Consider the following 13,571-nt stretch of genomic DNA (forward strand, 5'->3'; position numbering starts at 1 on the left):
ACACCCTTTGGGACTTAGTGGGTCAAATCCTCCCAGGTGACCTCCAACTGGTCCCTCACCTAGACCATACTCATGGTTGTGACACATCCAAGTTCACAATTTGTTGTGGCTTGGACACCACCAGTTCCATTGGGCGGGGCATTGGCACCAGTGTCTTCATTCGCCATCACACTTGGTTGTGGTCCACTATTTTTTCAGTCATCCATCATGAATCTGCTGTTCAACAGGACTCCGCTGTATGGGGACAAGGCATACTGTGCTCTTGAGCTGTTCATAGAGAGTAGGGTAATGGCACTCCCCCCCCTCCCCCCCGAGCTTATATTCCCCATCTCACCAGCTGCCTCAGCCCTACCGTTACTTTCATAACTTCAGCAGAGGTACCCCATACTGCCAGTCAATCCAACACCAGCACCCTGGGTTTCAGTGAGGTAGACTCTGAGGCTGTTGGGACTGATGGTCTCATGCATTCTGCTGGTCAAGCACACCAGGTGACCTATGCAGTCTCTGCAGTAGCATCTGAAGTCTCAATGGGCCCATCATCAAGGGGACCATCTACTTGATGTTGACTTCTATCCATCCATCAATGGGATACTGGTACAGGGGCTTAAGTACAGTCAATCAATATGGATTTGTAAAGTGCAGCTAATCACCCAACCGGGTATTTATGCGCCTGTAGATCCCGGAGGCTCTCTCAAACAGCCTAGTCTTTATAGGAAAGCTGGGAGAAAGCAATGACAGCAAGGGAAAAGCGAGGCAAAGGAACTCGGAAAACAGGGGAAGAAGCAGGAGAAAGCAGTGAAAATGAGGGAAAAGCAAGGAGAAATCACTCAAAAAATGGGAGAAAAGTAAGGAAAATACAGGCAGAAGAGCGATGCAGAAGGAGAGCTGGGTCTGGAGTTGGACACCACCATGTGGTCTTGAAACAATCAGGGGAGACTGGGGTCACGGACCCTCTGCCGGACGCCCTTGCCTCTGGAAATGACTGGACAACCAAGGAATGTCCCTGGCAGGACAGGTGAATTCCAGGCCACCTAAGCGGATCACAAGTGGCAGTTGTGTCCAGAGGTGGTGCAAGGTCTCTTTTGTGAATGAGAAGAACCTTGACACGATCTGTTTTCGCAATGTAAGCACTTTTGCATGTTAGAATTTCCAAGGTGTCTCATGCTCGGAGACTTGTTCCTTGTAGTGCGGCATTCGGAATTCCTGTATGCCATTCAGACAACAACACTATTGCCCAGAGTTTTCAAGAAAATCTGGACAGACCGGGACCAAGGCATCCTAGTGGCCTCGTATTGGGAATGAATAGTGTGGTATCTAGAGCTCCAGGGCTTGAACATTTGTCATTCGATCAGGCTACTCCTCTGGGATTATCTGCTGGGGCATTGTTTAGGCCTTTCGTAATCTCCACCTTCATGCTTGGAGATTGAGTGGTGATAGCTGACACCTTCGACCTTCTCCAAAGTTAGTTGATGTCATCTTGACAGCCAGACATCCCTTGACAAAAACTGTATATGCTTTTTGTTGGGACAGATTTGTGGCGTGGTGCGATATTTGGCAGATGGACATTTCCAGGCGAAGTTATCTGATGTTGTGTTATTTGTTTTGTCCCTACCCCGGCAAAGCTTTGCTGGGGGCACAGTTCAAGGGTACCTTTTGGGGTTTTTGCGGTTGCCGGATCAGCCCTCCTTCTTAAAGTCCCCAGCTGTTATGCTCTTTTTGAAAAGTTTAGAACATGTGTTTCCTCCCTCACCCTTTCAGGCCCCAGTGGAACCTTAATTTGGTTCTTGCGTTTCTAATGTGCACTCGCGCTGTTTCACAGCTGCTCCTTGCGACTTCTCACTCTCAAGGCAGTGTTCCTCATCACCATAGCATTGGTGCAGAGTTTACAGGGTCTCTGTCATCTTGCCCAGCAAGTTAATCTTGTAGACTTGGGCATTATTCTTGCCTAAGGTTGTGAAGCCGTTCCAAACTGGTCATACCAATTTGCTTTTTGGGCTCTATTTTTGGTGGTGCAGACACTCTTGAAAGCAACTGACCTCAGCACTCTGGAATGGCACCGATATAGGCTCCACACGTCATTTCAGGAGCAGAATGACATTGGTGTGTAGCAGCACAGCTCCACCTACTGGTATGCAGGGGTGCTGCTCAAAAGTTTAAGGATCCAGTCTGATGTCTGGGGAATACTTAAAGTATCCCACAGGAGGAGCTGGAGTGACAGGATAGACAAAGGGATACAAAAGGTGAGAAAAGTACCCATCCGCCCACTCAATAGTGGAAGCTCGTCATTTGGGATTTCAAGTTTTGAAAAGTTGGTGTCCACCAGGCACTTCCTCAAGTAGACATTGAGGCTAGCCTAGGACCCAATGGTTGAACCCTCAACCAAAATAAATGACACTGTATGAGGCTGATAGGGCTTAGTTGCAGTGCTTAAAGAAAGTATATAAGAATATGTGCGAAAAAAGGAAAATGATCCATGTGATTTAAAAATGCCTATCTTGACGTCAACAAGGAAACTTTATTGAGTGTGCCCATCAAGATGGTATAGTTAAAAACAGAGTGATAGTAGCAAGAAAGATGGTTTGCTAGTTACCATAGATGTTCTCTGGTCAACATGTTTCAGCCTTAAGAGGCTTTCGTCAGGACCTATGAATCACTACTGCAACACTTACTTCATATATTGTGAAACAGAAATTGAAATATTTCCATGGGTGGTGTATCCCCTCCTGTGAAAGAAAAAAAGGAAAACAAGAAAACAAGGGAAAAAAAGGGGGGAACAGAGACATACAACAGTGAATTATGTTCATTCTAGTAACAGTTGTGTGTATGTACATTTCTACAATATGCTCTGGTTACCAACTTACCCAACTTTGTGGGATCAGGAACCTCACCTCACCTGGCGACAGCTCAGGCTAAAGGAGGCCACGCACTAAAAGAAATTCATTCAAAGTGGTGTTGTAGTTTATTTAAGTTCATCTTTCAAATAGCTATCTTCCAGATCATATAAAGATGGGTGACTCAGGCAGCCATTGGTGAGAGATATGTAATGATTCAAAACAATCCAGAAAAGAAGCTACACCTAGAAGTCATTTCATCCGCTCAGGTGACAAACAAAAACACCTTAACAAAGGTATATATATCTATGTCATTGGTTATATTACCTAAAGGGTTATGTTTACAAATAACTCACAGACATAGAGCTAATGAATGACACCCAATGTTCTAGATGCATTCTGGACAAAAGCATACTAGCATAGTGTGCCTTAAAATTTATTTAGGGAGGTCTTTTTAATTAGTCCATCTTAACCCAGGGACAAAGCGTGATAGAGCGCTCTCATATGTGAGAATGCTCCGTGCCTCCTTAACAAATCCCCCAGGGAAAGGTAAACAGCAAGTTTAACCAACATGGACAAAATGGAGAAAAGAAAGGACTGCGTCCAACCCGTCCCTCCCTGGACACCTACCTCTCCGTCGTTACCTCTGGCTTACGCTGAGCCGAGGGGGAGGTAGTGTGCCAGTGTGGGTTGCAAGTTTAAGAAAGGACAAGGTGGACCAGAGAGAGACATATTTTGTCTGCTCTCTGATAGGATGAAACTAGCGCGCTCATATCAGCCAATCATGTGCTCCTAAACCGCAAGCCATGCTTGCAGATTTCAAGTCGTGCTCCGTTTCCTGTTACAAAAGAGAAAGAGAAAAAAAAAAAAAAAAAACGCATCCAACATGCGGACCGCTGTGGGACCCGGGCAAAGAAAGTATCTGTTTGGTCCCTAGTGATAACAGGAAGTACTTGAAAATGTAAGCAGAAGTTAAGTTGCACTCTGTTTACTATCGGAAAAAGCTGCATGCCACACACGGACCGCTGAGAGACCCGAACAAAGAGCGGACCTGATTGGTCCATGGCAATAACAGGAAACACTCGAGAAATCATACACATGTCAACTAGCGCTCCGTTTCCTGTCGGACCACTAAGGGACCCGAACAAAGAGCGGACCTCATTGGTCCATGGCAAAAACAGGAAATACTCGAGAACTCATGCATATGTCAAATAGCGCTCCGTTTCCTGTCGAAAAGAGCAACACACAGCAAGCGGACCCCAGAGGGTCCCGAGTAAAAAAACAAACAAACCTGTTTGGTCCATGGTGATAACAGGAAATACTCATAAACGCCAATAGAGATATAGTAGCAGGCGTATATTTCGCGCAACTAAACTTTCTTGAATACTGTTGAAGACCAAACCACTCGTATTGGTATATAATGGGCGTATAAAGCAATGTAACAATACGGATGATGGTAATTCATATAGTGTCTTATGCAGATATTCACAGTGACTCACAATATCCTTGTCTCATTCATAAGGACATTGTATGTGTAGGATATGGTGCGCAGTGTATATTCAGTTGGTGCCAACTAGCTGTGAAAACATCGACTGTGTGTCTGAAATTGCTCGAATTTTAAGGTCTGTCCATGGATTGGTGTTACCCTAACACAGCACAGCGGCCTTTCCTGTGTCTAATAATGAGGCATGGGGATTAGTTTTCGGCCTACTCAATACCATTCCGGTGCCCATCGTGTCTTCAAGGTCTAGAGAACACTGCTCTAGATTTTGCCTTCGACAGACGGTTGTCACCTTGGGAATGTGATGGGTCTCTAGGTCAGACTAACCGACTGATTGATGGATATCGTGGTCACCGGTAGGACCAATGTACCGTCCCACTTATAGCATATCTAAAGGCAGACATTAATATTTTTTGGTTGTCATATGTTGAATACACACTGGGCACTATACTGAGTACATTTACCGTCCTTATGAATTGGACTATGATATTGTGTGTATTTGTACCAAATACAATATATCATCTGACAGGACCATAGGACCATTTATATGATATCTAAAGGCAGCTAGTTGGCACCAACTGAATATACACTGCGCACCATATCCTACACATACAATGTCCTTATGAATGAGACAAGGATATTGTGAGTCACTGTGAATATCTGCATAAGACACTATATGAATTACCATCATCCGTATTGTTACATTGCTTTATACGCCCATTATATACCAATACGAGTGGTTTGGTCTTCAACAGTATTCAAGAAAGTTTAGTTGCGCGAAATATACGCCTGCTACTATATCTCTATTGGCGTTTATGAGTATTTCCTGTTATCACCATGGACCAAACAGGTTTGTTTGTTTTTTTACTCTGGACCCTCTGGGGTCCGCTTGCTGTGTGTTGCTCTTTTCGACAGGAAACGGAGCGCTATTTGACATATGCATGAGTTCTCGAGTATTTCCTGTTTTTGCCATGGACCAATGAGGTCCGCTCTTTGTTCGGGTCCCTTAGTGGTCCGACAGGAAACGGAGCGCTAGTTGACATGTGTATGATTTCTCGAGTGTTTCCTGTTATTGCCATGGACCAATCAGGTCCGCTCTTTGTTCGGGTCTCTCAGCGGTCCGTGTGTGGCATGCAGCTTTTTCCGATAGTAAACAGAGTGCAACTTAACTTCTGCTTACATTTTCAAGTACTTCCTGTTATCACTAGGGACCAAACAGATACTTTCTTTGCCCGGGTCCCACAGCGGTCCGCATGTTGGATGCGTTTTTTTTTTTTTTTTCTCTTTCTCTTTTGTAACAGGAAACGGAGCACGACTTGAAATCTGCAAGCGTGGCTTGCGGTTTAGGAGCACATGATTGGCTGATATGAGCGCGCTAGTTTCATCCTATCAGAGAGCAGACAAAATATGTCTCTCTCTGGTCCACCTTGTCCTTTCTTAAACTTGCAACCCACACTGGCACACTACCTCCCCCTCGGCTCAGCGTAAGCCAGAGGTAACGACGGAGAGGCAGGTGTCCATGGAGGGACGGGTTGGACGCAGTCCTTTCTTTTCTCCATTTTGTCCATGTTGGTTAAACTTGTTGTTTACCTTTCCCTGGGGGATTTGTTAAGGAGGCACGGAGCATTCTCACATATGAGAGCGCTCTATCACGCTTTGTCCCTGGGTTAAGATGGACTAATTAAAAAGACCTCCCTAAATACATTTTAAGGCACACTATGCTAGTATGCTTTTGTCCAGAATGCATCTAGAACATTGGGTGTCATTCATTAGCTCTATGTCTGTGAGTTATTTGTAAACATAACCCTTTAGGTAACATAACCAATGACATAGATATATATACCTTTGTTAAGGTGTTTTTGTTTGTCACCTGAGCGGATGAAATGACTTCTAGGTGTAGCTTCTTTTCTGGATTGTTTTGAATCATTACATATCTCTCACCAATGGCTGCCTGAGTCACCCATCTTTATATGATCTGGAAGATAGCTATTTGAAAGATGAACTTAAATAAACTACAACACCACTTTGAATGAATTTCTTTTAGTGCGTGGCCTCCTTTAGCCTGAGCTGTCGCCAGGTGAGGTGAGGTTCCTGATCCCACAAAGTTGGGTAAGTTGGTAACCAGAGCATATTGTAGAAATGTACATACACACAACTGTTACTAGAATGAACATAATTCACTGTTGTATGTCTCTGTTCCCCCCTTTTTTTCCCTTGTTTTCTTCTTTTCCTTTTTTTCTTTGACAGGAGGGGATACACCACCCATGGAAATATTTCAATTTCTGTTTCACAATATATGAAGTAAGTGTTGCAGTAGTGATTCATAGGTCCTGACGAAAGCCTCTTAAGGCTGAAACATGTTGACCAGAGAACATCTATGGTAACTAGCAAACCATCTTTCTTGCTACTATCACTCTGTTTTTAACTATACCATCTTGATGGGCACACTCAATAAAGTTTCCTTGTTGACGTCAAGATAGGCATTTTTAAATCACATGGATCATTTTCCTTTTTTCTCACATATTCTTATATACTTTCTTTAAGCACTGCAACTAAGCCCTATCAGCCTCATACGCTGTCATTTATTTTGTTTGAGGGTTCAACCATTGGGTCCTAGGCTAGCCTCAATGTCTACTTGAGGAAGTGCCTGGTGGACACCAACTTTTCAAAACTTGAAATCCCAAATGACGAGCTTCCACTATTGAGTGGGCTGATGGGTACTCTTCTCACCTTTTGTATCCCTTTGTCTATCCTGTCACTCCAGCTCTTCCTGTGGGATACTTTATAGATTCCCTAGTGTGTCTGGATTGTGCAAAAGACCTGTGGCATCTTCCTTGTGTTCAGTATGTATAGTTGGGGGACAAGATGCGGATAGGTCTATAATAATAATTCCCCTCGGGCCCCTCTCCACTCTGTAGTCTTTTGGAATACTTAAAGTGACAAATCTGCAGCTAGAGAGTCTCAACCAGAAAGAGCGTTTCCGAATGCAAGTAACTTGTTCTTTAAGACCAATTTTCTGTTCCTCTGAACTACCGGTCTGCCACCTGCCCCTATCAAAGTTATTTTTGTTTGTCGTATTATCTGTTTTTTAAGCAGTAGTCCTAGAAAAGATGAAATGTTACTCATTCAGAATTTTGACTGTTCGATGTGAAGCTATAGTTGCATAGACTCATCTACCCATAAAAATTCCATCTCTCCTTTTTCTTTGATAGGAGTTGACGTAGAATCCCGTTTCAAGTTTGGATGGACACCTTTGATGTATGCTGCTAGTGTTGCAAATCTGGAAATGGTCCGTCTTCTCCTTGACAGGGGTGCTAATGCAAGCTTTGATAAGGGTGAGTTGTTTCTAATATTAACTTAAGCATTTTCTTGTATGTTCATCCACTATTGTCTCCTTTAGCACATGACAAAAACCCTCTTAAAAACTATGAAAAGTGTTGCTAGAGAGAACACATTCAGTCTTGCTGCTCAATGATGATGTGTTGCCTTATCTCAAGGACTCCTCCACAATTCCGCCTTGTGTGGCACACACACATTTCATAACTTTGCACAAGTCTCAGGACTGAGAGTAAACTGGCAGAAATCGTACTTGTGTTCTTGAGTTCCCTTTAGGGCCTCTTAGTTCTGCCTTATTTAGTCTAACTGCCAGTTATAGGCTGCTTTGCACACATTACACTGTGCACATTTGTTTTTGAGCTACAATATTGTAGCAAACACTGCACGTTTTTGGTTATTGGTTCTTCTCTCTGGGACTATGTCTGAACATCGCGTACAAGGTCAGACAACACTGTTGCCGGTCTTCTGTGCTCGACTAGCAACACAGCTTGGCATTCAGACACAACATACATATACATTTGCTATTTTCAAAAAGACACCTCATATCATATGCACCCAGACGTGCCATTTGAAAACAGAGAGGGGAATTCTTGCACAGGAGAGGTCCTGGGACGAATGCGCCAGCCTTGCGCAACCTGAGATGCAGATTACCTAACATTTCATTTTTTTCATTTTTTTGTCTTTATTTCGAATAAAATTCATAAAAGACAGCAGAGATAAAAACAATTTTCAACAGTTACAACATTTTACTATGGAACCCCAAAAATATAAAAATTTTACTTTCATACAATATACAGACATTAAATTAGGTTAAGTTAAATGGGGTAACAGTTTCTTTGCACGAATCAGCCACACCCACCCCAAAAATTTAGCAACACAGATCACAGATTTTTCAATACGTAAGTCGCGTAATTTCAACAGGGCTGCACAATGCCCCCCACACTTTAAGGTTTTACAGATAGGTTTCAACCATTTTTGTCTGGGCAAACTGTACGCTGGGCATGCAAAAAACAAATGACCGATATTTTCGACCTGGTCCGGACAAAAAGGGCATTTATTATTTGAATTATTCACCCACTTTGCAGAAAAGGAGTTTATCGGCAAGGTACCCACCCTAAACTGATGATACAGCTTACGGTCGAGGGTTTTGCATATCAAGTCCCAATAAGGCTCAAGGGACGGTGTTATCTTGTGTGTTAAGAACAGTCCCGTTAGGCTGTTTTCTGACGAAAGAGATACCAGATTACCTAACGATAACACAAGTTATTGGGTTCGGTTCTAATCCCAGAGATTTATGATATCACTATGCCCACATATTGAGGGTAGGCTGATGCACATACATCTTTAAACATGGTAGGACTTCTCCTTGTAAACAGTTTACTTGTGATGTTACTCATTTTGCTGCCATGTATGTTTTATAGTCGCAGTACAGTTATTTTATAATAGGGCACAATAGTTTCAATAAATATTGTAAACTGTTATTGTGTCTTTGTTTTGTTTGTAATGAACATGCATGAGTGAGAAAACGAAAGGTGATGATCTGTTTCCATGGTTGCCTGAGGGGACTAGAGTGTTGTGTTCTGGGGTGCTAATTTACATGGCACTCTGGAAAGGCACTATGAGTTAGTCAGGATTGGGGTTCATAGGTACATAAGTTGTATGGTGACTCATTCCCTACATGCTGACGTTCTGTAATCCCAGGTATAGTTCTGTTGCACATAATCCTTGCAACATCGCGCTGCCAACGCTTGGTTTGGTACTTACTGCACAGGTCTCCTGAGTAGTGCTTGTGTCCATAATGGCACTTACACTTACCACTGGAGACGCCCATGTTGTTGGGGATTAATCCTTCACAGTGTTTAGGGAGCACCAAATTGTGTGGTTTTTCAAGCTTGAAAGGTAAAAAGGCTAACCCATTTTTGTGTTGCACTTATTTTCCATTTCTGTTTTATTAATGGCTGCACCTGCTGTTGTCATTCCTTTTAATTGCAGACCTGCTGTCCATGCACATGTAACTCATCATGGACTTACTAATGCAGGTGGTGCTTTTATCTTTGTGCTAGAAGCAGATGATGCTTATCGATTTGAAGTATTTTATTCTTGAGTCGATTTTTTTTCCAGCTGTGAATGCTTATTCAAAAACATTTAATACTACTCCTGCACTACCAGCACATTACAGAGCTTATGTGCTCATGGAAATACGGCTGTCTTACTGGGAACACAATACTTGGTTCCTTGGTGCCCTCCTACATGTATCAACACCTGTACGCTTGGGTCCTCTTAGTAATGATAGGACGATCTGGCAAGCACTAGCTGGATATACTCCATACCCTGATGTAGCTAATCGCAATCATGGACAAACGTGCATTCTATCTTGCATTGGTTACACTATATAGACGCTTGACTCAATATGTGTCATGCACTTTGTTGACTGTGTCACCTGACCTGGTCTGCTAGGAAAGCCCAGCTCAGACAATAGGTCCTGAAATTGTGAGGTAATTAAATTTTGGATTGCCCAAAAATAGACCAACTTGAAGCTGTAGTTTGGCTTACTGGATCACAAGACAAAAACAGAATATTAACTGTGCATTTACCACATAGATTGGTTCCTGGATTAGGTGACTGCAACTCATGGTGTTCAGTGTTTGCCACTGTATATACCATCAGTCATAGCACTCCATCCATGTCAGTCCTGTCGGATGTGTTAAAAGATTATAGAGAAAGAGCACAGGGCAGCTGTTGCCCTGGAATTTGGGCTGAAACTAATGGGAAACTTTCCTGTGGTGTTCACAATGATTCTGTCGAACAATAAGGGGGAAGCGGCATCTCTGGCTATACTAAGCTCGCAGCGGTCACACAAGCTGACCGTGAATGTGGGCTACCTATGATTATTGCTGATGTGTACATATTCTTAGGATGCAATAATTTGGGAATCAGATCTACTCAACCACCTCTTGGCTAATCTAGTACAGACCGGGAAGCCAAGCAAAACCGTGAGTTTGTTAAAAAACCATGGGATAAATCTAAATAAACACAAAAGGGTAATTCTTGCATAGGTACTCCACCCCAGGAGCCCTCCGAGAGATGCTACGATTTTCATGGTCTCACTAAAACTAAGGCTCCAGACAGGTATCAGAGTTCTGATACACGTTCTTCTTGTTCCTTGCAGTGCTCATCTGAAAAGCAGTACACTGGAGTAGAGCGATCTGAGCACAGACAAGAAGAGTATGTGATGCCGAAACGAGATTCACAATGCTCGTCTGAGGTAAAGATAAAGCAGGAGGAGGCATCTCCTCCATTTAAACCCTAATTTCAGAAGAAGAAAGTTGTGGCTATCCCTGCAAAATATGCCACAGACACTGAGAACCCTGTCCTTAACAGGAGTTGGGCAGGGAATCTTCTCTACAATGCGGTAGAAGTCACCATAGTTATCAGGAATCACCAGGAGTTTCTGGCAGCGAAGTCAGCTGATACATATATTACAGTTGAACCCCCAGATAGGTGCGTAACTCCTCCAGATAGGTTATGTGACTAAGATATACAAATTGTGGATGACATACAATGCACCATTAAAGTAATCTTATGGGAGAATTTAACGTTGTTTTATGACATCCTTTTAGCGGAATTCGAGTGGCCCCCACTCTTTGTCCAAAGATCCCCACTGGGTGAGGATGTAATAGTTCCTTCATATTATTCCCTTGTCACTGATGAGGTTAGACAAGCATATGCAGCAGAATGGGCTCTTTCACAAGCCCTGGCTTTATACTGCAATCCTGTTGGCTAGATAAGGACTCTCCTTATCACATCGTACCCATTAGGTCCAGTCCGTTAGTGCAACTACAATATCCTATTAAACAAAATGCTGAAGCACCCTTTAAAGAAATACTCCTGCAGTTTTAGTACCAGGGAGTAATTAAACCCTCTATCTCTCAGATGAATAATCCTTTTTTTCCTGTTTTGAAACCGAATCTATAGACCTTTAAACAGTCATACAAGCACATTTGCAATCCAAAATACATACAGTTCAGCACTAATTAACCATAGAGTCTGTTAACGACCGTGGATATTTCCAACGTTTTTCCAGTTTCAATCTAGCCCCTGAAAGCAGAGATTAGACAGCCTTCTTGACGCTTGGCTTTCAAAGAAGATATGTAAGGCTCCCTATGGGCTTTAGGAATAGCCCAGCATTATTTGCTGCCCGCATTGTCATTTCTACATGATATTTACCCGGACGCATTGTCTTATGTAGATGAAATCTACCTGACAGACGATGAGTTAAACCCACACTTGGTTGGGGTGGATTGCATAGTTTTAGGATTCACTACATATGGCTTCAAGTTACGATATCACATTTTGAAGTATCCTTTATTTAGTATATGAACTTACACATTAGAGTAGGAGTCTTGCCCCTCACTTTTTGGAGAAGTATGCACAATTACAATCTCCAAATACATTAAAGAAACTACAATCCTTATTAGGAATCCTTAATTTTGACAGAACATACATTCCTGATTATACCCAATGCATTAAAGCACTACATTAATTAATTTGTCCTGATTTTTCCAATACACTTTTGAAATCAGAACACACAGATACACTCAGATCTTTGCAATCTGACTTGCTTGCCACATGTCACTTACATACACGTGTAAATACCACAAACCTAGTCATCTGTTTAATTCGGTGCAATTGGATTCACCTATATGACTTTTAATGAAGGTGAGACAGTGCCAATGGCATATAAATTACATTTATTTTCAAATGCAGAAATGCGTTTTGCCTCCACTGAAAAAATACTGACTGCAGTGAAGGTGGCTATTCTTTTTATTTTATTTTTTTACAATTCTTTTTATTGTTGACATCTTCAATGGTTGCAAGTATATATCAGATTTTGCAATATCCATGTGATATATTTCGAAGGTGGCTATTTTTAAGGAGTGGCCACCTGCCAAAGGGAAACATAAATTATTGATGTTACTACAGTGGCAGCCTTAGAGGCTGTCTCAAAGGCTAGCATTCCGAACACTGAAGACCTCCATCCTAGATGAATACAATGGGCACAATCCTTAATCCTCGCCGCTGTCCCCCGCATCCGAAGAAAGACAGCCGGAGGCAGATCCTTCTCCCACCTCGCTGCCAAGACCTGGAACAGCCTCCCCACCAACCTACGGCAGACCCAAGACCTACTGGCCTTCAGAAGACTACTCAAGACCTTGCTCTTCGATCAGTAGGAACACCTCCCCCTAGCGCCTTGAGACCCTCACAGGTATGTAGTGTGCTCTACAAGTGTCCTGATTGAATGACTGACTGATTGATTGATTGTTGATGTGGACTATGTCTTTTACCAGTCTTTCCAGATGCAACAATTTTGGTCTTACCGCTTGAACCGTATAAACAGATTGTTTACACTGATAGTTCATCCCAGCCTGCTTAATGCTTTAAACTGCAGTATTAAGCAGGGTATGCCACTGTTGCTGGCGTGATCTTGGGCAAAAAAATCAAACCATAAAAAATTTGCACGCGGTCCTTAGGGTACTGCACTATGCAGTTGGTTGAACTAGAATCTTTGCTTCTTGTACCCGAACATACTGATCCTTAATTCCCCATACTTATTGTGAGTGAGTCGTAAGACTGTGTACTGTACTTTAATGATAATTTACATTATTGGCGTCGGAATGGATTAAAAGATTCTTAAGCCAGGACAATGCAGCATAAAATGCTTTAAGTTAAAGTAGCAGACCTCAGAGATAGGTTGCCGCAGGCTCATGTTATTCATACATTGAGTCATCTGCGTGTGTGAGCTCACGTTGCAGGGAATTCTTTGGCTGATGAAGTGGCCAAATCTACAGCTACTTACTGCCACTGTTGCCGCGATTACTCATTATAAAACGAGAATAGACTCT

General features: G+C 42.6%; 1 protein-coding gene across 4 annotated transcripts in view; it reads left to right on the forward strand.

Moving 5' to 3' along the window:
- The window catches only part of ASZ1 (ankyrin repeat, SAM and basic leucine zipper domain containing 1), a 2,002,188-nt gene that overhangs the window by 290,864 nt on the left and 1,697,753 nt on the right, over positions 1-13,571 (forward strand). For all 4 annotated transcript variants that reach the window (XM_078674339.1, XM_078674340.1, XM_078674338.1 and 1 more), the window contains one exon: positions 7,545-7,667. In XM_078674339.1, the coding sequence (XP_078530465.1) occupies positions 7,545-7,667 (123 nt within the window). Of the gene's footprint in view, positions 1-7,544; positions 7,668-13,571 lie in introns of those variants that run through there.

This window comes from Lissotriton helveticus, chromosome 1_1, assembly GCF_964261635.1.
Source record: "Lissotriton helveticus chromosome 1_1, aLisHel1.1, whole genome shotgun sequence".
Lineage (NCBI taxonomy): Eukaryota > Metazoa > Chordata > Amphibia > Caudata > Salamandridae > Lissotriton > Lissotriton helveticus.